At 45.0% G+C, this 26,531-nt stretch overlaps 1 protein-coding gene across 1 annotated transcript in view; it reads right to left on the reverse strand.

The window, feature by feature from the left end:
• Window positions 1-1,859: 1,859 nt before the first annotated feature.
• fras1 (Fraser extracellular matrix complex subunit 1) overlaps window positions 1,860-26,531 on the reverse strand; it is a 224,594-nt gene continuing 199,922 nt past the window's right edge. Inside the window, exons 57-76 of the mRNA XM_080738878.1 lie at window positions 25,710-25,870; window positions 25,286-25,433; window positions 24,917-25,122; window positions 24,095-24,251; window positions 21,837-22,037; window positions 21,178-21,365; window positions 19,980-20,255; window positions 18,598-18,830; window positions 17,581-17,741; window positions 16,371-16,585; window positions 15,367-15,517; window positions 13,739-13,846; window positions 12,851-13,010; window positions 10,886-11,002; window positions 9,637-9,803; window positions 7,274-7,479; window positions 6,383-6,529; window positions 5,660-5,857; window positions 4,652-4,840; window positions 1,860-3,666 (exon numbers count right to left, since the gene is read on the reverse strand). Of these exons, the coding sequence (XP_080595004.1) occupies window positions 3,424-3,666; window positions 4,652-4,840; window positions 5,660-5,857; window positions 6,383-6,529; window positions 7,274-7,479; window positions 9,637-9,803; window positions 10,886-11,002; window positions 12,851-13,010; window positions 13,739-13,846; window positions 15,367-15,517; window positions 16,371-16,585; window positions 17,581-17,741; window positions 18,598-18,830; window positions 19,980-20,255; window positions 21,178-21,365; window positions 21,837-22,037; window positions 24,095-24,251; window positions 24,917-25,122; window positions 25,286-25,433; window positions 25,710-25,870 (3,632 nt within the window). The 3' untranslated portion in view covers window positions 1,860-3,423. The remainder of the gene's footprint in view (window positions 3,667-4,651; window positions 4,841-5,659; window positions 5,858-6,382; window positions 6,530-7,273; window positions 7,480-9,636; window positions 9,804-10,885; window positions 11,003-12,850; window positions 13,011-13,738; window positions 13,847-15,366; window positions 15,518-16,370; window positions 16,586-17,580; window positions 17,742-18,597; window positions 18,831-19,979; window positions 20,256-21,177; window positions 21,366-21,836; window positions 22,038-24,094; window positions 24,252-24,916; window positions 25,123-25,285; window positions 25,434-25,709; window positions 25,871-26,531) is intronic.

A 26,531-nucleotide genomic window follows, 5' to 3' on the forward strand; every position in this document is an offset into this window, starting at 1 on the left:
ATATACTGTTATATCCCAGACTTCCCATTCCCATGTCTTTTGATAGGCACGCCGTTCAGTCAGTGTTGTGGGGGGGGGGGGCAGAGAGAGAGAGAGAGAGAGACAGAGAGAGACAGAGAGAGAGAGAGAGAGACAAAGAGAGACAGACACAGAGAGAGAAGAGCGATGGATGAAGTCAAAGTGCAGGACATTCAGTGCTGTGGGATGATGCTGTCATGCTGCAGCTCTCTTGAACCACACGCTAACGTAAAAGCTACATTAGCATTATCCTTGACAGACAATGGGTAGAACAGTCAGTAGACAAGCCATAGTACATAGTATGCAACGAGGCTAACATAATAGCATATAATGCAATAGACAAATGAAAAACATATTCTTTTACTTTTCAGCCACAAGAGTGATGAACTGGTGCTGAACTTGTATATATATATATATATATATATATATATATATATATGTATATATATATATATACAAAGATAGGAACACATCTAACGTGTCTTTTTGGCAGAATGAAGGCATACAGTAGTCACACATCTTAGAAAATAATAAACATTATGATAAAAAATAAGCTTTCTCTTTAGAGTCGTTGTAAGGCTAATAATGCCTAATTTATGCTCTGTCGTACGAAGGTGTCATAGCAAGGCTATTATAGTTTTACAATGTTGTTTGGTTTGAAGCATGGCTAATAAAATGGAAGATAGATTTCATGTCCACCCAAAAATACTGGGCTTATGTATGAAATTAATTAACAAAGACTAACACTAACACTAAGACTCAAACCTATCGATAGTTTTGTAAACACAATGCATTTCCTTTTTTTTCTTTTTTCTTTTAACTATAATAACCTTGCACGACTGTATGACTATGAATAAATTAGGCTTTAAAAACATTCTATGTTAAGAGTGGGATGAGGTCTCAGCCCCAGACAAAGACGTATTCAAAGTGCACACTGCATTTCTGCTGTAGCGTTTTGGTGGCGGTATCATCATCACAAGGGAAATCTTTCCGCGGTTGAAAATAAAATACAAATAAAAACACTGGGCGAAATGTGTGGACTTTCAAAAGTCATGAAGAAGAAATACTGCATGGCACTTAATATTGGCAGCTGTTTAGGAAAACAACAACGGTCGCTCACACACGAAGCGAGCACTTTTACATCGTTCAACAATATCGGTCCAAAACAAATTAAGGCTTGAAGTATACGTTCGTGAAAACAAACAAATACATGTACGGCAGGATAACCAGAAGATATAACAGATGACATAATTGCACTTGAATAGATATCATTTGTAATATATACGGTATATCAATCCTTTCCTTGGCCTCGGGTAAAACCAATACGTATGCATATGTGCATGCTATAATACTTTCATAGTGGTCATGTTATGCCTCATGTAAAACTAGACTAAACAAAACTGTTGCATGACAGTGTCGCTTGTCAACTCTTAAACGTGTTGTCGTCAAGCGAAAATAGCCCATCTATTACGCTTCACAGTGCTTGTAGATTGGCCATTTTCGTGAAAGTCTATTTGCACGGTTTTATGAATATTTAACCAATTTAAAGTATTAACAAGAGATTGAGACAAATTCATAACTATATCTGAAAAAATAACCCGTGTTCCAGGCTATAGTGTATATATATATCTCCTTTTCCTTTCGGCTTTTACCTTCAGTGGTCGCCACAGCGAATCATCTTCCTCCATCTCAACCTGTCTTTTGCTTACTCTTCTTTCACACCAACTAACTTCATGTCCTCTTTCACTACATCCATAAATCTCCTCTTTGGTCTTCCTCTGGGCCTCCATATACAGTACTGTATTATATATACAGTATATATAATATAACATGGAACACTGGTTCTTTTTGTCTTCCAGCAGACAGCAACGATAAATTGAACTTTACAGTATCGACATTTAAGCAGTGAAATGACACAGTGTTTTCATCAAAACAATCGACAGTGTCTGAGCTACCTGTCCCTAGATGTGATGGACGGATTCAAATGGAAATATATAACAAAACTGCTTTGATTATTAAACCAATCAAAAGTATTACTAAGAGCTTGTGACTAAGATAATAAGCACACTAGATCCATTTGGAACACAGGTTATTGTTTTCCATGTCCTGAAAATTAACGGTTTTGGATATACACCCGACAGCTCATAATTCAGGCTCATTGAGGAGTTTTGGCGCCCGTTAGATTGGTCCAGGAGACGTAGCTGCTGCTGCTGTTGTTGTTGTAGATGTAGATGTTGTGACAGACAGTCCAGTGGGTGTGTTGTGTGGGTTCCTGAGGTAGCCCAGTTGTGAAATGATTTCAAACGCTGCATAGCTTGGCTGCACATCACACGCCCTTATTCCCTTTTCCCCCTTTAGACTGAGTATAAAAATACATTAAAACATCATCTCGTTCCTTTAGTACAAACTTTCTTTTACAAAATACCTTTCATTAAAAAAAAAAGAAAAAAGAATCTCTTTCTTTTCTCTGGCCAGTGTGGAGACAGTAGTAGTAGTATAGTGGCGTGTATGCTATTCCCAAGACAAACCCACAAACAACGGATCCAATAAACACGGAGGGAGCGCTCATTTCAAGTTCACCTGATAACCTATTCCGTTCAATGCCACTCGACCCCTCGGACCCGCTTGTGGACACGCAAGGCAGTTGACCGCCTCGCTCGAGTGCACCTCGCTCGAGTGCACCTCGCTGCGGCTCGTGGCCTTGCTGTCGGCATGCCTTGCCTGTAATAAACCCGTTATAACCGTGAAAGCATCTGTGTCATTGTAGATTTTCGCGTTGGCGATTAAAAAATAGCAGATATACAAGCTTTCTTGACGCTCATCTGTTGTAAAACCTTGCATATATGGAGCCATGTCCACAGAAAGCATTTCCTTTTTTAGTTGCCAGCACCTTTTCTGCCTTGCATATCTATGGGGTTAAGAATACACGCTGGAGAGAGCGCTGCTCTTCCGTGCGGCCCAGCGCCACATTTCAGCATTCTGGACATCCGGAATTTCTTGGCGGAGCGGTCGCTCTGGGCGGAAAACAGTTCAGCTTTTGGGTGATGAGCACAGCTCATCGATCAATGTCACCTTCCTATGCAGAATGTTGGAGAGACGCACATACACTATGTTGCAGAGCCATAGTGCACAGTGGTGACTGTGTGCAGCACTACGGACATGATATACATCCAAAGCGCTCCATCTCTCAAAAAAATATTCAGTTTCTGTGGACACGGGTCCTAACAGGATGTTGAGTGACCCAAAACGAGTGCCCCCTCTCCCTCCGAAAATAAAAATAAAAATTGGCTTGGGAATGACAAACACACACACACACACAGCAGAGTTGGGTGCCGGGGACAGGAGCTCCTGGCTGGCTTGGTGGGAGGGGCCCCGGGCTCAGGGGGCGTCAGGGGGCTTCCGGGCTCAGACCTCGGTACCGTCGTGGAGGTTGTTGTGGAGTTTGACCTCCAGGTTGACCTGCTTGACCTTGGTCCTGCCGCCGTTGACCTTGCCGTTGGGCGTGGCGTTGGAGGTGTTGTCCTCGCGGTGCTCCCGGTTGAACACGTTGACGTTCCTCACCGTGCAGTGCTTGGTGCTGAAGTTCTTCTCCACGCACTTGTCCAGACACACCTCCACCTTGGTGTTCAGAGGGTACTCCTCGTACACCTGGGGAAGGTGGAGGGAAAAGGAACATAGAACATTTTACTCAAGGGGAGCGTGTCGATATTTCGACATACCATTTGTTCGACGTTCCATTTCTTCGACGCGGGTGAATGTTAACCTGGTAAAATGCTAACCTGCCGACGCTGGTGAATGCTAACCTGGTGAATATTAACCACAATGCCTAAACCTAATTAAATCCTAACCTCTGTAAAACTATGCCTAAACCAAACCCTATAAAACTCTAAAAACGCAATATGTAGAATTTACATAAACGCCAGGTCGGCTGCAACTCCTAATTCTCTTAGAAAGCCTTTTAAACCACCCTTGCTATGATGAGAACATGGGCTAACGTGCTAGTGCGTGCTGTGGTTGTGTCTGTGTGTTGTGTGTGTCCTGCTGCTCACTGTGTAGTGTGTACGCTCCTGTGACGTTGTTTAGGAGGAAACAGTGCTGTATGCCCACCTTAGCCCACCCCCTTGTTTCCCCTACCTTGTACAAATAGTGTTTTCATAACTGTGATGATTTTTGAATGTTTTTTTTTTTGGGGAGGGGGGGGTTTTGCTTGCTATTTGTTATGTCCATGAATTGAATACCAAGGACTTCCGACGTAAAAAAGACCGTAGAAGGACTTATTTGGGATTCTCCTTTTAGGCAGGGTGTTTTAACTGTACTTGTACCGTAGTAGATCTTTTATTGTATTGACTATACTTGTACTGTTCTCCATTTTTGTCAAATAAAATACTCAATCAATCAATCAATATGCATGCCGTGGTTGTGTCCTGCTGCTCACTCCTGTGACGTTGTTTAGGCGGAAACAGTTGTCTCATTTTCACAATAAAATGTGGCCCGCCCGTGTTTAGTCGCGCACCGCCCGTCCCCGTACCCACAAATTTATAATAGTATATATTCCGCCCGTTTTCACCCATCAAACCCGTTGCAGGACTCTGCATTGAAGTAAAACTGGTGCCTCTTCCACCAACGTACGTACCTTGGGAGCCTTCTTGCTGTCCATGGCCCTGCATCTCCTGACCACGAAGCAGGAGGCCAGCACCACCAGCACCAGCAGGGTGAGCGCCGCCACCCCTCCCCCCAGAGAGCTGCCCAGGTGGGGGGTGAAGGAGGCGGCAGCCGCGGGGGTCTCCAAGCGCAGGGTCTTCATGTTGGTGCCGTTCTTCACCTGGTGAGACCCAGCATTCATGTTGACAAAAAACATTTTCATTTAGTTTTTAATAATTTTCATTTTTTCTTTATTTTTTTTACAAAATGACATTTAGTTTAATTTTAGTCTAGTTTTAGACGACTAAATATTATACGATTTTAGTTGACTAAATCTGCAGTTGATTTTGTCGAGACAATGTTTGTATTTTGGCAGGCCTTCATGGCGTTGTAAATAATGCCAGATTTTACAGGCACTGACGAAAATAGGGCCCATAGTCTTAGTCGTCATAGCTTTGTTTGCATTCAGTTTTCGTCAGTGAAAAAAGAATGTCGATGAACATTTTTCCGTCATAGTCTTGGATGAAATCAATAGTGTTGTAGTCGAGTCGACCTAAAGCAAGTCCAAGTCAAGACCAGGTCCGAGGGGGGCGAGTCTGAGTCAAGACCGAGACCAACGGGGGTCGAGACCAAGTCAAGACCGAGACCAGATAAAAAATAAATAAATAAATAAAAGAAGAAAACTATGGCTTTCTTACTAAACCATTTACACACATCATCTAGTAATTCATCAATGAAAAGCACCAGAAAGCTCTCTTATAATGTTAATGCAAATGGGCTCCTCATAATATGGGTATACAATTATTTCATTGCATTGTCTTGACTCTTGACTCGAGGGGACTCGGTGGGGGAAGAGTCCCTTAATCCGAGACCGAGTCGAGACCAAGTAAAATCGTGGGCGAGACCGAGACGAGACTGAGTCAAGAAAAATGTGGACTCGAGTCCTGACTCGAGACGAGTCATTGACTCCAGTGCTACAACACTAGAAATCCACACTGACCTGGTCTCCCTCGTTGTCATAGATGAGGGACTCGTCCAGGGTGAGGCGACCGCTGCGGTCCACCAGGTCTCGCCGGGCGCGCTGCTGCCCCCGGTGGCTCAGCTGGTAGGTGAGCGAGCGCTGGATCCGCGGACTGGAGCGAGACTCGGGACCGATCACGTAGATCACCTGCAGGTACCACTGGTGGCCCGCCTCCACCTGGGACCATCACAATCACAAAATGTACAGTATGTCAATTGTCTAGATTTTGTAATCATGACAGCCCTAGTACAGTTTTTTGTCTCAGAGGGCACCCCTGAATTACATTGTTATTTTAAAGTACCTTACATTTTTGTCAAATATGTAAATCTTTCCACCAAAGAGTACATTATGTCACTCACGAGTGACAATATCTGTTTTCATTAGGACAGATCGAAAACATCTTTTATACTTTTATAATAACCAATTAAACCCCAGCAGCATCCATATTCTGGGGGGGAACATTCACCAAAAATAGCCGATCTACAAGCTCCCAAGCTTGTAGATCTGCTATGAAAAAGATCACACAAAGTACAGTGCAACTCATTTTTTTTCTAAGTATCAGTGGTTAAACTGAAGTGATGTTGATAAATTCCAAATATCATGAAAGTATTCTGAGGCACCCTTGGACTTGCATCACGGCACCCAAGGGTGCCACGTGAAACCCTGCCCTCGGTAACAGTGTCTGAGCACACATTCATGTACCTTGTAGAGGGCGTCGACCTTCATGGTGAAACCATCCACGCCAGGCATGGGCGCCATGGACTGCAGCTCAGGCATGTCGGAGGAGAAGTGGGCCTCGAAAGGAACGTCGTGGAAGTACTGGTCACACACGTCTGGCTGTTTGCGATCCTGTGGAAGGAAGCGAATACATACTCCGAATACTGTCTCCCAAATCTAGCATTCTATACACTGATAATAAACTGGTATTATCATTCAAATCTTATACTATATACACAGGATTGTATTAGCTGCACAGGGGGTGATGGGGGAACATCCATGCCTCATCATACTATAGATCCCCTGTCTGGTCATTCATTTTAATGTACGGTTGGGAATATGTTTAATACCTGCTTCTGACTGAATTGCATTTCCTTTGGGTCTGATGTGTTTGATATTGATGTTTAATAATCACAATTCATCAATTTAGTTAAACATGTACGTTAACCACAAAACCATAAACCCGGCGTCCCGATTTTGGCAAAAATGCTATAGCTATTGAATGCTGTTTATTGTAGAACCAAGTATATGGTGTAAGTGTTTAGGAATATGTCCCTCTGTATTTGTGTGGGTACTTTTCTTTTCGTATCTTACAAACTGATCCCTGTACTGCCTAATAAAAACAATCAGCTGTGTTACCAGTAGGCCAATCCAAATTATTACATCATTTGTCTAATTAAAATTATTTGAGATAATCGTCATAATAATTTCCATGTTTAAAAATCTTCATATATTTTCAAACATTCACCAACAATAGTGGAAATAGCTGATCTACAGGCTCAAACCGTGCCATGATGTGACACACTTTGAGCTTGTAATCATTGGAGCCACCATTAATCATCAAGTGAAATGTCATAATGGTGAGCCTATAGTTACCAGCAGTAGGAAGCGGTGTTTGAGGTGTTTGTTGGGCTGTATGCAGCCATACTGAGGTCCTTCGTTGTACAGGGTCCCTGTGGGGTCAAAGAAGGGCACGTATCCGTCTCTGCCCGTGCACAGATACACCTTCTCCAGCTGCAGCTTGTATGCTGCGTTCAGGTTCTGATCCGGGTTCCACAGCACCCTGCCATACAGCGTCTGACCTGCAGGGGGAGGCAAAGATATATGGTGAACTATTGCAGTGCGGGTAATTGCAACAACCACCAATCTTGTGCGAAATGATTCTGCCAATTATCATATAATTTGAGACACAAATTTGAGTCTTTGCCGGGCCAAACAATGAATTACGTGACATTGATCCCCTTCCGCTATTCACTCATACTAGGACATGATGACAAGTAAACGCATCCGTCTTGGTCATGTTTGCCTGCTTTAATAAATAAATGAGAACTGCCTGGACAGCGAGCTGGATATCATTCTTCACATGATTCCCTTTTGTCTCTCCCCTTCTCCGCAGCCTCCACTGGCTCCCGGTTGCGGCCCGCACTGAATACAAAACACTGATGCTGACCTTCAAAGCAGCCAAAGGTATGGCTCCTCCATACCTCCAAGACCTGATCAACGCCTACACCCCCACCCGTTCACTTAGATCAGCCAACACAGGGAGGCTGACAGAACCCTCGCTAAAAACTCCAGGGCAAAAATCCACTCGTCCGAGACAGTTTGCCCTCCTGGCCCCCAAGTTGTGGAATAAACTCCCTGTCGCACTTAGAACAACGGACTCACTCGCTAGCTTTCGCCGTGGACTGAAGACCCACCTCTTCAGACTCCACCTAAACCCTTAGCACTACAGAAAATCAATGACCATACATGAAGATAGTTAGCATTTGTTTTTAGTTTTTTTTTTTTTTTGAACTTTGATTTTATTGTGTTTTTTTCTAGATAGATATCCATTTGCACTTGTTATATTGCTGTTGATGTACTGACATATTATCTTGTGATGTTTTGTATCTACTTATTGTAAGTCGCTTTGGATTAAAAGCGTCTGCTAAATGCCTAAACTGTAAACTGTAAACTGGTTGGAGTTTGAGCTCGCAATCCTTCTAGTTTAGTCAGGAACACTAAAGTCAAACTAGATTTAACCATTTATTGCAACAAATGGAATACAGTTAAACTTGGCATTAAAGGGCTCCGCATCTAAAAAATTATGCCCTATCTAGTAACAAAATCCATAGAAAAATCTCTTCTGTCAATTATTTGGGGTTTCAACCATACTGACCTATCTAATTTTAACCCCGAAAGTCAATGTTTTTTAATGGCGTTAAATGAGTTAAACCTGGCATTAAAGGGCTCCGCATCTTGAAAATTATGCCCAATAATAACAAAATCCATAGAAAAATCTCTTCCGTCAATTATTTGGGGTCTCAACCATACTGACGTATCTAATATTGGATTAATTGCAAACAAACCACTGAGGGGTGAGCCCAACTAGTTTGCGATTTAGTTTTTTGTAAACGTTAAGCTCATACCTAACACCATGTCAAAAATCTAAAACTTCTCACCAAGTCCACACTTTCTATGAATTCCCTCCCAGCAATACTGTGTCCTGTGACCAGCACACTCTTCCTCTATTTGTTCTGTGTTCTGTGACGCTGTCAGAGCATCTCTAACAGAGACAGATGATCACACACATCCTAAGGCGCTGCGCTGAGACAGGCAGTGTGAAAGATGAATAGAAGACCTCTACACTATATAATGCTTCGCAAACTCCATAATAGGGTATTTCACTTTAAAACACTTCTGGCTCTACGCTGGCTTTTGTGTGCTACAGCCAGCCTGAAGTTGCTTGATTCAATGTATTTCTTATTCATTTGACCATTTTCACTGTCTGGGGTGCACACAAATGTATAGACGTTAAAATGACCCAAGAAGTGTTTTAACCCCTTTAACCACTTATCCCTACTGTATACACTCTTGACCAGAGTCCGTTGGGTGTCTGTACTGGCACTCTACCTTTTCCCTCTTTGCCTAAAATAGCAGAATTGCTATTTTCACTGAAGGTTTGTCAAATTTTGCCAAAGCACATAACTTTAGTCATAGATTTCCAAAAGGGGCCATTGTTGTTTCAGTTCATTGTAGTTCTGGTCCATTTTCCCTTAGCTTTGTTTGGGGGAAGCAGATTTGAACCAGAAACACATGTACACTTTGGGGTGTTATGTGTGTTTGCAGTTCAGATCTGCTGCAGAGAAAACAATGTACTTTACCCTGAAATGATTGGTGGCACGCAGTTATTGCATGCAGCCTGCCAGAAACATGCTCCACAGGTTAAGAACAACTTGTGTGTTACAGTGCGTACATACCCATGGAGAAGGCTCCCTTGTAGTCCATCTCAGCCATGGAGACGTCAGCGGTGGCCGGGTCCATCATGAACACCTTCTCATTGTTGCACAGCTGGAACTCTGTGTTGAGGGAGTAGACCACAGGGACCGGACGGTTGGTCTGCTGGAACGCTATGGGCACCAGGAACCTGTTGGTGATTGGACAAGACGTTTAGCTTTCCATCCATATGTTTTTGGAGCGGTGGAACAGCGCTCCCAATGGATAGCTTTGTGTGTCTCCGTCATGCCCTGTCCCCCAGTCCCCGTCCCGTTCAGCATAAATAGCTGCAATACCGCTGGGTGACCAGAATAGGGCACTGTTGCCTAGACACACCAGTACTGTACTCTACTGGCAGGAACAGATTGAAGGGCACTGTTGCGCAGCTTAGACACACAGGGTATAGCTGCTCAAATTCACTGCTCCACTTCGAACCGATGGCTTGATTTTTCTTTTAGTTTTTGTTAGTATGTTTGTTTCAAGTTCAGTCCAGTTCCTGAGGTCCTTAATTCTTAGTTTTAGTCATCATAGCTTAGTTTTCGTCAGTGGAAAAAAGGTACAAATGTGCCATTTCAAAACGTCACATGTCCTGGTCCTGCCATAGGCAAGACAGTAGATTTCCAAAATGCATTTGCAGGACATTTTCAGGAAAAGAGAAGTTAAGCCTGAAGACTTGAAACGGCACACCTGTAGTTGACGAAAAATATTCGGCATAGTTTTAGTCTACGGCAGGGTTCCCAAATAGGCGGCCCGCGGGCCATTTGCGGCCCGCGGGGGGCTACTGTCTGGCCCACACCAACCCCAGTAATAATGGTGGTATAAGCAAGCAAGCAGCAACAACACTAGTATATCGTCGTTGTCGGGTGGAAACCTTGTATCTCCAAATTTGTACGTTCTTTCGCAAATCATACAAGGCCGTCGCACAAAAGTAGTGAAAACAGCAGATCTACAAGCACACAACGCCTCGCACCGCGAGGCGTTGTGTGCTTGTAGATTGGCTGTTTTCACTAGTTTAAATCATTTGATGATAAATTCAAAACGAACGGTTTTGGACATACAAGATTGTCACCCGACAACGACGAAAACTGTCGCTGGAGTAGCGGGAACGCCACCGTCGCCCCTTGCAATGTTGTGGCCCTCGGCTTGGTACCCTAGACATAATTCGGCCCTTGGGGAAAACTAATTGGGGAACCCTGGTCTACGGAATCAACAGTGTAACTGCAGTGGACTTACTTCTCTGAGGCGTGTGCTGTGCAGGACAGAGGCTTGTCTCCAGGGTCCACCCAGGGCTGTGTGGGCTGCACCGTGCAGGGGATGAGGAACACTGTGTACTCTCCCGAATAATCCTTCCTGTTATGTCAGACACACAACCACAAGAATAATCACCACAGGGACAACAACAATAACACAACAGCTGCTACACACTACACAGTCCGGCTTAGACCCATTTTGCCCAGTCTAGTTTTAAACAAATTACCTGCTACATAATAAATAACTTGGTCCCTACTCCTTGGGGTGTTTTTTTTAGAAACGGTATTTTTGAACATACGTGATATTTGTTCCTGCATTTATTTATCCATCTAACTATTAACCCATTTAGAACGGATACACATTATGCGTATCATTATTTTATGCTTTAGCTATTGGCCGCGCTGCGAGCTTGTAGATCTGCTATTTTTGAAAAATCGTGAAAATTAGAATATTGACCCGATCCTATAAGTGTCTTTTGAATCCTTCTAAGGTTTTTTTTAAAAACCTGTGTTTCTATGTCAGCAATCTGGCCAGCCATCGTCAAAGAAAAGGTCCTTTTCACTTAACTGGAGCTCAGTTAGTCTGTTCTTGAGAGACTACTATGTCAGTGGTTCTCAAACCTTTTCGTGTGAAGGACCCCCAAACTGATATGTATTTGACCACAGACCACCCATCTCAAAATATCTAGTTCCAGGGACCACCCAGAAGCAAAATTTGAGTTACAAACGTTCGCTTTGAATATACATATATTCAAAGATTTGCATACATTTTCACGACTTTTTCAAAAATAGCAGATCTACAAGCTCGCAGCGCGGCACTCGGTGCCGCGCTGTGAGTTTGTATATCTGCTATTTTTCACTGGTTAAAGCATTCAATAATTCTAGGCCCTAAATGGGTTAAGAAGCAGTGAGCAGCCATTAGCGCGGCGCTCTGGGAGCATTTAGGGGTTAAGTGTCTTCTTGCTCAGGAACACTAAGACACATTGCTGGGCCTCTCTAACCATGCAGCCTGTATAGCACATTCCCCCCTAGATGCATACAAACCCAACAGGCTCAAGCTAGCCTGTTGAATGCCATGTGCGTGCATGCGTTTGTGTGCATTTGTGCGTGTCAGGCACGTGCACACATAGACATCAAAGGGGTCTTGAGCCACTGCCCTTTTATCCGTCTGTAAAAAGTGCCCTCTCCAGACCATGAATGCAGTTTTTATTATGGTGAAAGAAATGCAAATGCCCCCCATTGCCCCCAAATCCATGCCGTTACGCCACATCTCCAGTATTGACTTGAATATGCTTAGTTTAATGTGGCTTCACACACCGAAAATAGCAGACCTCCAAGCTCACAACGTGTCGCAGCACGACACGTTGCGAGCTTGGAGGTCTGCTATTTTCGATATTTTCACCAAAATGCCCATTTGGAAAGCCACTGCCCCTCTAACCTTCTCTGCACGTCCCTGGTGTGTGTAGTCAGGGGCGTCACACCAAATTCTGGGCCCTGGGTACAAGGATTCACTGTGGGCTCCCCATGAATGTTAACTATTGAAAAATAGCAGATATACAATCTCACAGCGCGGCACCGAGTGCCGCACTGCGAGCTTGTAGATCTGCTATTTTTGAAAAAAATGTGAAAATGTGTGCAAGAAACCTATGTTTCCATGTCAGTGGTGGTCAAACCTTTTCATGTCAAGGACCCCCAAGATGATATGTATTTGGTCACGGACCCCCATCTCAAAATATTTAGTTCCAGGGACACATTTTCACGACTTTTCAAAAATAGCAGATCTACAAGCTCGCAGCGCGGCACTCGGTGCCGCGATGTGAGCTTGTATATCCGCTATTTTTCAATAGCTAAAGGGCCCCTCCACCTTGGGCCCTAGTAACTCAGTCCCACTCCCCCCCCCCTTGTGATGCCCCTGTGTGTAGTGTAGTGTACATGCATGCTAGCAGACCTGCTGTAGGAGCTGGTGGCCCTCCACAGCTGGTAGGGCGAGTCGAAGGTGTGCGCGCTCCACAGCAGCTGCAGGTCGAACTCGATGCCTCCCAGGTGGTCCGGGGCCATCAGGTGGGACTTGTGGCCCGGCAGGGTGTGGTGTTCAGGGATGAACTGACCTGCACGGGGGGAGGAGGGGATGGAGGTATCGCACATTGAGACACTTAAAACTAGAGCCCTGCGCGGGATAATAATAATGAAATGCATTTTTATAGTGGTTTTCTAAGTACTCGAAGCGCTCTACAATGGTTCATTCATTCAAACATTGGGAGGTGAAGCGGCAAACAGTTGACACCAGTCCAATCACAAGCTACTGTTGCCCAGAGGTCCCACCCAAACATAAAACAGCTGATACAAGCCCACAACGCGTCGCTGCCTCAACACGTTGTAGATCGTAGATCTTCTATGTTTAGTTCGCGCTGGTTGTGGTGGGCCCGGTCTGCGCCCAGATGCCAGGGCAGAATTTATGTCCCAGTCCGGCCCTGGTGGCAAGCTAAAACCGACCGACTCATTGTAATAGTATGTATGTTCTCTTCTGCATTTAGCCATGAGATAAATGTGTTCATATCAAGCTAAACAGACATCTCTAAAGTACGACCTGGGGGGCAGAGGGCAAATTTGAGGGCAGATTAAGATGTGGCCTGTGTGCCAGATCCTTCCTATGGAGACTCCTCCACAGTCGGTCATCAAATTATTGGCTTAGGAATGCCAAAGAAAAATACAAAAATCCATGAATTCAAGTCTCCGTGGGGTGAGTAATCGATAGAAATTTTGGGGGTGAACTATCCCTTTAAGTTGTTAAACTGCTGGATCGGAAGAGGTTTTTTTTTTTGTACGCAGGACCAACCTCTGAACTTGGCGTGGGTTTTGAACTCGATGACCAGCCTCCCGTCCTCCCTGATGTAGATGCGGATGATCTGCAGCCTGGCCGAGAGCACGCTGTCTGTCTGGATGCCTAAAGCACAGGGGGGCAAAGGTCAGGGGGTCAGGGGTCAAACAGAACATACACATTAACCAACATGTTGATGATCTGCAGCCTGGCCGACAGCACGCTGTCCCTCTGGATGCCTGAAGCAGTGGTTCTCAACCTTTTCAGGCCGCGACCCCCCAATAATCATATTTTAACTGGGGACCCCCCACACACCCAACACACCCGACAAGCACCAACAAAAATGCATGATATGGGCAGGTCCAGACCAATTTCAACTGATATCACCTGACAAATCCCATAGCTCAAAGTCCTTCTTCCACACAGTGCTGATGCATTATGGAGAACACTATCCCATAGCTCAGTGGTTTTCAACCTGATTTTGGGGGGTCCCCAGATGATTAACTTAATGTGCAATGTTGTTTTCCCACTCAACAGTAAACAAACCAACATAAAGGTTAAGTGTATATAGGGTATCTACACATTTCAAAATTTAAGGACTTTTTAATACCTGTAAAATGACGAATTAAACATTGACCAAATTGGCAAATATTAGAGGCAGAAATTGTGAAAATAGCTGATCTACATGCTCACAACGTGAGCATGTAGATCTGCTATTTTCACAATAGATCTGCTATTTTCACAATAGAATCATGATATACAAAATGTAATTCATCAACTCTTAGTGCTCGTCAGGGTGTGGGGGAGGGGTCCCCAGTTAAAATATTATTATTTTGGGGGTCACGGCCTGAAAAGGTTGAGAACCCCTGCCATAGCTGAAAGTCCCTCTTCCACACAGAGCTGATGTATTATGGAGAACACTAGAGGGCGCTGCTATTCTGTTGTGAATCTAAAGCAAGAGGACTGCAGCTCATGCATTACAACATGTTCTCCTTTCAAACTTGAAACACTACACTAAAATATGGATCTGAGAGCAGCCGAGGTGAGAAACAGGCAATGCGGTGAAACCAACATGATTCGGCCATGCAACAAGGTGCCAACGTGCCGACTAGTAAAAGTATCAATACTGCAACGTAGAGACACTCTGTTAGGCTACAAAAGTACTGGTATCCAAAAGTACTTAAAAGTACTAAAAAGTTAAAAGTACTCGTCGTGCAGAATGTCCCGTTTCACGAGTATTCAAATGTATAAAATCATTTGAAAATAGCACAAATGTGGTTTTGTAATAATAATTACAAAATTACATAATCTACAAAGTAACTAGTAATTACAGTTTTCAAATAATTGTAGTGGAGTAAAAAGTGCATGTAGTGGAGTAGAAGTAAAAGTACCAGAAATGGAAAATACTATAATAAAAAAAAAAAAAAAAAGAACGTGTACATTGTAAATGTACTTTCCATCACTTCATACTGCGCGCGCACACACACGCACGCACACACACACACACACACACACACACACACACACACACACACACACACACACACACGCACACGCACACACACGCACACGCACACACACACACACACACACATACAGTACACACTCACACACACGCACGCACACACACACACACACACACACACCTGTCCTCCAGAGCACGGTGTCGTAGAAGAAGGAGAACTCCATCTCGGTGTGGTGCTCCAGGGAGGCCCAGCCCCGTGGGGCCGTCACGTAGATGTAGGACACGTAGAGAGGAACCTGCACCGTCAGGAAGGACTGCGCCGAGTCTCGCACCTACCAACCAACCAACACACAGCACATCAAACACTCCGAGTCGTCCCTAAGGGTCCCTGGAACAACGTATTTTTAAATGGGGGCCCGAGGCCAAATACATGTAATCTTAGGGGTCCTTGACATGAAAAAAAGTTTGAGGACCACTGATTTAGAAGAAGGATTTATAGAAGACATTTATAGAATCGGGTCAAAATATTCAAAGACTTAAAGAAAAGTTCAAGATTTTTCAAAAATAGCAGATCTACAAGCTCGCAGCGTGGCACTCGGTGCCACGCTGTGAGCTTGTATCTGCTAATTTTTAATAGTTATTCATAAAATAATGGTTAATGCCAACCCAACACATAGCACACAACACACACTTTAAGTCCTGACACCAGAATGACTTCACAATTCACAACTGTTAAATCTTTTTTGTTTTTGTCGCATTCCTAAGCCAATAATTTGAGGAGACTCTTTGTGTCTGCATGGGGAACAAAGCAGGCCCTGTGTGTCTCCATAGGGAACCACTGATGGTCATCACATTATTGGCTAAAATACAATTGTTTTCTCTACAAGCACCGAGTGCCGCGCTGCGAGCTTGTAGATCCGCTATTTTTTTTAAAAATTGTGAACATTTGTGAATATTTTAATATTTTGACCCGATTCTAAAAGTGTCTTCTAAATCCTTCTAAGGTTTTTTGAAAAACCTATGTTTCTATGTCAGTGTTGCTCAAACCTTTTCATGTCAAGACGTTACAAATGTTCGCTCTAAAAATTCATGTGTTCAAAGATTTGCACAAATTTGCACGACTTATAGCAGATTAAAAATAGCTATCAACCGGCTTAATGTACCCGGCAAAGCAGCTCTGCGTACCTGGAAGTCTGCGGTGACGGAGCCTCCGCAGACGTCGATGAGCTCCGTCATGTCGTAGTAAGCGTCGAAGGTCCAGATGCAGTTCTTCAGGTTGAGGTGCTTGTACAGCTGGATGCTCTTGGCCTCGCGCACCTTGGGGTTGAACTGGTACGGCCGGTCGAAGCCGGGGCCCAGGGAGATGGTGTCGTAGGACACGTCGTCCAGGAAGCCTGAATCTGGGGGAGAAAAAGGTCATGCACCAGAGGCAGCACACCAGTTAAAGGTGATACACCATGAAATTTCACTTTTCCTATTTTAAAACCTTTTTTTGGGTCCCACTAGCACCTTCTATCCTCACAAAGTCCCATTTCTGACCGTTTGTCTTTCTCTGGTTTTGAGAATGCGAAGGTTAAAAGTATCCCACTGGTTCTCAAAACAGGCTATCCAGATTTGCTGCCGATTGTGACGTCATCTGCCGATTGTGACGTCATCATAAAAAAAAAAATCAAAACAATTTTTTTTTTCGAAACAGATTTGGGGGGGGGGGGGGGTGGCGCAGTTCAGGCCAAAGGTGGTACTGCAGCTGAAATGCTCTGAGAGCCATTCAAAAATGAGAGAGGCTCTCTATTCAGGAGTGGTAATTTAGCCTCAAACCTTTTGAAAAACGTTTTTGGGACATAAACAATATGACATAAATACTTTTTAAATGCATGGTGTATCACCTTTAAGTTACAGAGTACAAGAGGTGCTGTGAGATTACAGGGAAAAAACACATCAGTAAGTATAAAAGACTATACACTAGTTAAGTTTGATGCACTCTGCAGAACAAAACAATAAACATTTAACTTCCCCAAATAAACTGGTTAGGCTACTGTATAGCCTTCCATCTCAGGCTCATCTTGACCCTGATCATTTTGAAAGGGTGGGATGGCTCAGGCAAAAAAGAATTGGCATAGTTAAAGGAGAGTAAATCCTTACTCTCCTTGAAAGTCCCCTGTAAAAAGTCAAAGCTGCTGCTGCTGCTGTGTGTGTGTGTGTGTGTGTGTGTGTGTGTGTGTGTGTGTGTGTGTGTGTGTGTGTGTGTGTGTGTGTGTGTGTGTGTGTGTGTGTGTGTGTGTGTGTGTGTGTTAGGGATGGGACGATAATCAATTATCGATTATCGTTTATCGTGATAAAAAACACTCCCAACCCTAGAGTGTGTGTGTGAGTGCGTGCGTGCGTGTCTCTCTACCTGACAGGCCCTTCAGGTCGTTCAGAGTGACCAGGTTGGAGCAGACGTGCTGCTGGCGGTAGATGGACTCAGACAGCAGGAAGTGCAGGTTGTGCAGCGGCAGGGTGGACACCAGGGGCAGCATGCCGTCCTGGTGGGGGATCTGCACCGAGATGTGGATCCTACACAGTGGTGCGGAAAAGCACTCAAATTAATTATTTTATACTTTAGCTATTGAAGAATAGAGATCTACAAGCAAAATAGCAGATCTACAAGCTCGCAGCGCGGCTGTGAGCTTGTAGATCTGCTATTTTGAAAAATCGTGAAAATGTTCCAAATCTTTGAATATATATTTTTCAAAGCGAACATTTGTAACTCAAATATTTGCTTATGGGTGGTCCCTGGAACAACATATTTTGAGATGGGGTCCGCCGCGGCCAAATACATGTAATTTCGGGGGTCCTTGACACGAAAAAGTTTGAGAACCATTGATTTAGAAGACATTTATAGAATCGTGTCAAAAAATAGCGTCTATTTTTCAATAGCTAAAGCATACAATAATGGTTAAAGTGGTTCAAATCTAATGTGACACAGATCTATGTTCCCGGTCTAAATGGATTAAGTAAAAGTAGCAATACTACAATATACTGTAGAAACACAGCCCGGAAATTCAAAATGTAATTGAGTAAAAGTACAAAAGAATTGGTATCAAAATGTTCTTAAAGGTGCCAAAGTAAAAGTAAGGATCTCTTTCTTCTCCACTAGTCCCTCCCTAACATTTTAGTCTTCTAATTCTTATTTGTTGATGAAATGTTTAGTATATTTAGTCGTAGTTTAAGCCCCTGATACACATAGCAATTCTTTCATCAATATCAACCAGCAACGACCAGAGGCGTCTAGGTATGGCAATTTCCGTCAGTGAAAAAAGGTAGTCGACCAACATTTTACATTTTAGTCGACAAAATCAACACTGCCTGAAACGCCCCTTAAGGACCCCCGGGGGTCTCCTCGGGCCCCACATTAAGCATCCCTCCTCACCGGTTGGGATGCTCCTTGTGCTTGACGTCCAGGTATTTGAGCGTGGCGATGAAGGACTGCGCCTGGAACCCCCGGGCGGTGCCCGTTGTGACGGGGGTGTGACAGATGGAGCCCTCGGTGCCGATGGTGGCGATGTTGCTCCTCAGGGGGGTCCCCAGGTGGCCCGACTTGTCCCTGGCCTGAGCCACGCAGCGCACGTGGAACCTCCGGCTGAAGTAGATGCTGTCCAGGACCTGCAGGGAGGGAGGGAGGGAGGGGTGTCTTTGAAACTACCCTACTTCACTCACTGAAAACTGGTTTTACGCAGTGAGTGCACGCAGTTCAGACGAGGTGCAACGCCACACAGCCAACACCAATCAGAGCTTCACTAAATGCAGCATTATGCAAGGACATTGAGTGAAACGTCGTCATCAGCCCGTAATCAACAAGGAAGTGACTCATGGATTAAAGCAAGATGAGTTTGTAGATTGGCTATTTTCGGTGCATGACGTGATTCCATAGAGGAGATGCTGACTCTCTATGGAATCCAAATGACTAAAATCAGTCGTGGCGTCACGGTGTGTTTGGTGTAATTCACCCATTGTTCTGGTAGATCAAACATAATATGCATGATTCATAAGATAATTCACCCATTGTTTTGGTAGATCAAACATAATATGCACGATTCATAAGATAATTCACCCATTGTTCTGGTAGATCAAACATAATATGCACGATTCATAAGATAATTCACCCATTGTTTTGGTAGATCAAACATAATATGCATAATTCATAAGATATGGAATAAAATAAAAAAATGCGAGAAAGGGGCGCTCACTGGCCTACTGGTCCAGGCGCATACCACTTAGGCATTGCCACATAGAGATGGATGCCTGGCGGCGTCACCAGTTCGATTCCCGATCCAGAAAACCTTTGCCGCGTGTCACTCCCCATCCCCCCCCCCATTTCCTGTCAGTCTACTGTCCTATCAATAAAGGCATAAAAGCCCCAAAACAAATGTAATAAATAAATATATTAAAATATATATATATATATATATATATATATATATATATATTTATATATATATATAAAAGAGAGAAAGATATTGTAGATAAGCTATTTTCAGCATGCAACCAAGAGTAAAATCAGGCATTACGACACCATCGAAGCCCGCCAAAATATATTTTTTTAGGACAAAATCAACTGTAGATTTAATCGACTAAAATCGTATGATATTTTGTAAAACTAAAACATTTCAGATGACTAAAATAAAATCAAAATTTGCAGTCAAAATGAACATTTTCCTGTCTACTGTTCCCTATCAATAATGGCAGAAAAAGACCCAAAAATATTGTAAAGATGTTTCTTTTTTTAATTTAACACTGCACGAAGAAGCTCACCAGATGGTTGACGCTGGTGTAGGGCGTGGTGTCCGTGACCGTCTCGAAGGGCGAGCGGGCGCCGCTGGTGTCGGTGGGCGCCGCCACCTCCCAGGAGAAGTGCACCTGGCTCTGATTGATGCCCGCCTCCTGGCAGCGCTCCCGCATCACCGGGTACTTGGGGTAGTGCGGGTCGCAGGGGGTGACGCACACCAGCGGGTAGCCCGGGGACGGGCTCTTCTTGCTGCCCTGCTTGGTCACCTCCGCAACGTTGTCGTAGTCGGAGAGGGACACCACCTAGTGGAGGGAGGAGAGGGGTGCAGCCACGGTTCCATTTTCAGAATACGTTTTCTTCCATTCACTGTATCCATTCTATACATGTCTTCTAAATCCTTCTTCTAAATCAGTGGTTCTCAAACATTTTTCATGTCAAGGACCCCCAAAGTTACATGTATTTAGCCGCGGATCTTGAAATAATGTTGTTCCAGGGACCACCCAGAAGCAAATTTTAGAGTTACAAAAATGTTTAAAAAGATATATTCAAAGACTTAAAAATATGATTTTTCAAAAATAGCAGATGTACAAGCTCGCAGCGCAGCACTCGGTGCTGTGCTGTGAGCTTGTATATCTGCTTTCAATAGTTAAAGCATTAAATAATTCTTGGCCTAAATGGGTTAATTGAGGCATTTGAAAAATGTGGGAAGCAGCAACAACAGTCTGGCCATTGCGTGACTAGTGTCAGAACTCCGGTTTCTCGGAGTTGCTGTTCCTATTCATTTATTTACCTTTAGTAAACATTTTCATAAACACTTCATGTTGTTAATCGCTAGTTTAATTTTTTTTTTTTTTTTTTTTTTTATTATCACGATATGCATTTAGTAAATTATGGTCCCATTCATTTAAATATGAATGATTAGAGATGAGAGAGAGAGAGAGAGAGAGGCGTTGTAAGCATGTAGATCATCTATTTTCACAATTTCAGCCTCTAATGTATGCCAATTTGGCCAATGTTTAATTTGTCATTTTATTAAAAAGTCCTTAAATTGTCACTTTAGAAATGTGGAGATACCCTCTATACACTTAAACGTTATGTTGGTGTGTTTACTGTTGAGTGAGAAAACAATGTTTCACATCAAGTTCATCATCTGGGGACCCCCCAAAATAATTTGGGGACCCCCCCTGGGGGTCCCGACCCACAGGTTGAGAACCAATGTCTTACCAGAGGGGGAGCAGGGAGGATGAGGCTTCCTGCAGCCTCCTGGTCCAGGATGGTGACGGTTGCCGTGGTGATGTCCCCCAGGATGGCCTCCACGGGGTCGTCGGGGCCCAGCACCAAGGTGAACGACTCGTGCCATTCTCTGTCTTCATTGGACAGGATCTCCACCTTGAACAGGATGTGGTCCATTCCTGTCGGAGCAGAGACACAGTCATCTTCGGATTAGATTAACTATTTTACTGCTATGAACGAGCACGCTCGTCTGTTTATTCAAGTTGCGCACGGCCGTCGTTCGCTCTTTACCCTGTCTGAGCACTGTGAGCAGATGAGGGGTGGCGTAATGCTAGTATCAAATCTCAACCACACATAAACAACAATGGTGGCGGCATCACTTTTCTGGTAGTTTTCTATGCCTAGATCTAGTTTCTCCATTTCTATGCTCTAAACTACTGGTGCGAGCGAGGGACATTTACGAGCCTCGTTCATTGAAAATGGCTGCACCCAGCCATCAGTTTGGCTCGATGACAGATACGCCAGTCTTTTAAAAAAGATTGTGTTTGGAAATAATGGATGGATATTTTTCTATAAAATCACAAAGGTAAGCTACTTTTAAGCTACTTTGATTGACCCATGGGGCCAGTGCAGTACCAACCAACACTCACCAGGGGGGAACTTCAGCACGCGGCTCTTGGGGTTGTAGTCCACTCCAGACTGGGCGGATCCGTCCCGGGTGCTGCAGCGGACCTTGGAGGTGCGGTCCAGGTCTCCTCTGCGGTTCACCTTGACGTTGAGGACCTCGATGCCATCTGGGCCGGGGGGCTCCCTCACCTGGTACGATGCCTGCTCAAACTCTATGGTGGGGGCTGGGGAGAGAGAGGGACCACATTACTGCATGCTCAAACTCTATGGTGGGGGCTAGGGGAGAGAGAGGGACCACATTACTGCATGCTCACACTCTATGGTGGGGGCTAGGGGAGAGAGGGACCACATTACTGCATGCTCAAACTCTATGGTGGGGGCTGGGGGAGAGAGGGACCACATTACTGCATGCTCAAACTCTATGGTGGGGGCTAGGGGAGAGAGGGACCACATTACTGCCAGCTCAAACTCTATGGTGGGGGCTGGGGAGAGAGAGGGACCACATTACTGCATGCTCAAACTCTATGGTGGGGGCTAGGGGAGAGATGGACCACATTACTGCATGCTCAAACTCTATGGTGGGGGCTAGGGGAGAGATGGGCCACATTTCTGCATGCTCAAACTCTATGGTGGGGGCTGGGGAGAGAGGGACCACACTACTGCATGCTCAAACTCTATGGTGGGGGCTAGGGAAGAGAGGGACCACATTACTGCCAGCTCAAACTCTATGGTGGGGGCTAGGGGAGAGAGGGACCACATTACTGCATGCTCAAACTCTATGGTGGGGGCTAGGGGAGAGAGGGACCACATTACTGCATGCTCAAACTCTATGGTGGGGGCTGGGGAGAGAGGGACCACATTACTGCATGCTCAAACTCTATGGTGGGGGCTAGGGAAGAGAGGGACCACATTACTGCCAGCTCAAACTCTATGGTGGGGGCTAGGGGAGAGAGGGACCACATTACTGCATGCTCAAACTCTATGGTGGGGGCTAGGGGAGAGAGGGACCACATTACTGCATGCTCAAACTCTATGGTGGGGGCTGGGGAGAGAGGGACCACATTACTGCATGCTCAAACTCTATGGTGGGGGCTGGGGAGAGAGGGACCACATTACTGCATGCTCAAACTCTATGGTGGGGGCTGGGGAGAGAGGGACCACACTACTGCCAGCTCAAACTCTATGGTGGGGGCTGGGGAGAGAGGGACCACATTACTGCATGCTCAAACTCTATGGTGGGGGCTGGGGAGAGAGGGACCACATTACTGCATGCTCAAACTCTATGGTGGGGGCTGGGGAGAGAGGGACCACACTACTGCCAGCTCAAACTCTATGGTGGGGGCTGGGGAGAGAGGGACCACACTACTGCCAGCTCAAACTCTATGGTGGGGGCTGGGGAGAGAGGGACCACATTACTGCATGCTCAAACTCTATGGTGGGGGCTGGGGAGAGAGGGACCACACTACTGCCAGCTCAAACTCTATGGTGGGGGCTGGGGAGAGAGGGACCACATTACTGCATGCTCAAACTCTATGGTGGGGGCTGGGGAGAGAGGGACCACACTACTGCATGCTCAAACTCTATGGTGGGGGCTGGGGACAGAGAGGGACCACATTACTGCCAGCTCAAACTCTATGGTGGGGGCTGGGGAGAGAGGGACCACATTACTGCATGCTCAAACTCTATGGTGGGGGCTGGGGACAGAGAGGGACCACATTACTGCATGCTCAGGGTCAGTGCTTGCACCCTCTCAACCCGGTGGGACGCGACGTCACTAAAGTGGGGTCGCAAGATATTGTATGAACCACCTAGACAGGGTGATATCATATGGTAGTATCCAGTGCTTGGCCAAAAATTGCCATAACTCAGAAATTGTTTGCTTTCTATTCCAGGAGATCAATAGCGGGTCAAGGTCAACTATTACAGTGGTTCCCATTTTCCCAATTTTTCTAGATGATTAGCTTAATGTGCAACGTTGTTTTCTCACTTAACAGTAAACAAACCAACACATTGGGCAGCATAAGTGTACGTATAATCTGCCCATCTGCCCAAGTTACAATTTACAGTAAGGCCTTTTTATTACCAAATTGTCAAATATTACATAAGAAAGAGGCAAACATTGTGAAAATAGACGATATAGATTGGCTATTTCCACAATATTTAGTGCTTGTCAGGGTGGGGTGGGCAGTTCAAAATATGATCAGTTTGGGGGATCGCGGCCTGAAAGGTTTGGGAAACCTAACACATTGTATACAGTATGTGACAGAGAGATGATGTTTACCATCTTCATCGTTGGTGATGGTGACGGTGACGATGTCGTTGACCCCCACCATGGCCCCGCTCCAGTGGTCGCCCTGCGGCGTCCCAAGATGCACCTGGAACTCCTCGTCCGGTTCAAACACAGAGTCGTCGTTGACGTGCACAGTGCAGTTCTTCACCTGCACGGTAGGGACACGTCATCACACTGGATTAAGTTATATACTTAAACAAAATGTAACAAAATCAATAAACAAAATCAATGCATAGCTATTTTGTCCAGGACCTTCCAGGACCCTTGATCAATTCCAAAACTTTTCCAGTACTGGAAAAATATTGTTCTAATTTCAAAATATTTCCCAGAATTTCATGACCGTAGGAACCCTGTACATTCATACATACATACATACATACATACATGACAAAGCCAGATGTAGGAGCGGTTAACACAGCTCAAAAAACGTCACAGTCCCACAGGAAACGCCTGTATCTTGGCTCCTGTTTTTACATTGCATGTTTGGGGCTGGAGAGGCTCTATTCAGTGGCCTATAACTAGAGAACCGATGGCCGAAATGGCTCGCTACCCCAAAAAACAAGTAGCAGACCCACAAGTAAACCCACAAGCTCACATGGCAGTAGAGTGTTTCTCAAACTTTCACATTTCAAGGTCTCCCCTTAACTCTGACAGTGTACAAAACGGGTCCATTTGGTTCCATTTGTAGACTCAGAGTTACAGACTTGTATGGGTCCACCTAGACCCCTCTAAAGGAACCCACAGAGTCGGTGGAATCCACTTTGAGAAACACTGGACTACTGTATATTGCAGTAAACCAGGCTTGAACGGTACCTTCTCCCCCTTGAGGAAGGTGATGCGTGACTCGTCCTGGTTGGTCCTCTCCTGGAAGTCATCCATGACCATGGCTGACATGGTGCGCGTGAAGCAGCGCACGGACGACTTGAAGCTCAGGTCGCCGCTGCGGATGACGGGGATGTGGAGCACGCTCTCTCGCTCCTTCACCGTGTACGCGCTCTTCTCAAACTGCATGCTGGGAACTGGGAGGTGAAAGGGGGGATAGGTCATCATGCATAACGTACAGCAGTGGTTCTCAAAGACCTTCGTGGGGGTCTAAATTGACCTTTGCAAGTCTGTAACCAAATGGACCCTAACTGGTCCATTCGGTTCCATGTGTGAAATAAATGACAAGTGTGTACATACTGTCCTGGAAGGTGTCACTGATGACCACGTTGGCCTCGTAGGGCTCCAGCAGGACGGCCCCCTGCGGAGAGCTGAGGAAAACCACGAAGGACTCGGACCCTTCGATGGCCGGGTTCTGAGCGTCGTCCATGATGGTGAGACTGCATGTCTGCAACCAGAGAACAACACCACATGAGCCTTCCCTCAACACGTCCTAGACTCTTCTCCCTTCTCTAAAGCACTCTGGAAAACACTCCACACGTCCTAGACTCTTCCCTCTTCTCTAAAACACTCTTGACAACGCTCCACGTGTCCTAGACTCTTCTCCCTTCTCTAAAACACTCTGGACAACGCTCCAAACATCCTAGACTCTGCTCCCAAGTTGTGGAATAAACTCCCCCTGCTGCAGGATGAACTTTCCCCCGTTCCAGTGAGTGGATCGTACCTCTTCAGTCTTGCCTGGTCTGAACTCCACCTTCTTGGAGCTTGGGATGTAGTCGATGCCCGGCGTGGCGGAGGCAGGGTCAGACGGCCGGGTGGCGCACCACACCGAGGTGACGGAGGACAGGTCACTGCCGTGACGCAGCACCGGGATCTCTATGGTACCTGGTGGAGGGAGGAGATCACACAATGACCCCCGATCAGGTTTGAAATAGACAAACAGACAAAGAATGTATAACTAACAGACTTAAAAGTTCACACCATACAAATGACTGATAATACAATCCTCAGTTCCTCCTCAAAGATAGACCATGAGAGAGCGCATTTAAATGTTAATAAGTCTGCAACAGAGCAAACAGTGTACAGCGCAGACTCTTATGTTGATGTTCTCACTGTCTTGCACCTGACCACCCAGATAAGTATAGGTAACTAAAATTAACCACTCAACAATAACTAGTACAAATTGTAATAATAATAATACTGGTAATGAATTGAAATAAAAACAAAAATACATTCTGACAAACAAAGTAACTGACAATGTCTCTGTGTGTTACAAAACCAACTAAAACAAACTCATGGAGTTGACATGGACAGGTCAAGATTTCATACATGAGCCCAGTATTTTGTAAAGGATTTTTTTTTTAATAGTTTCTTTTAATCATTTTAAATGTTGCCTGGGCCCTGACCTGCTATGACTGTTGTCAAGGAGATTTGGAATGTGTAGTAAAACATTTGAGTAAACCAAAATGTGATCGATGACAGTCCTAGCTGGTTCCCGGGCTGACCATCGTTTTGATCAGACTCTGAAGCTGTAAAATCTTGTTTA

This window comes from Nannobrachium achirus (genome assembly GCF_963921795.1).
Source record: "Nannobrachium achirus genome assembly, chromosome: 12".
In the NCBI taxonomy this organism is placed as follows: Eukaryota; Metazoa; Chordata; class Actinopteri; order Myctophiformes; family Myctophidae; genus Nannobrachium; species Nannobrachium achirus.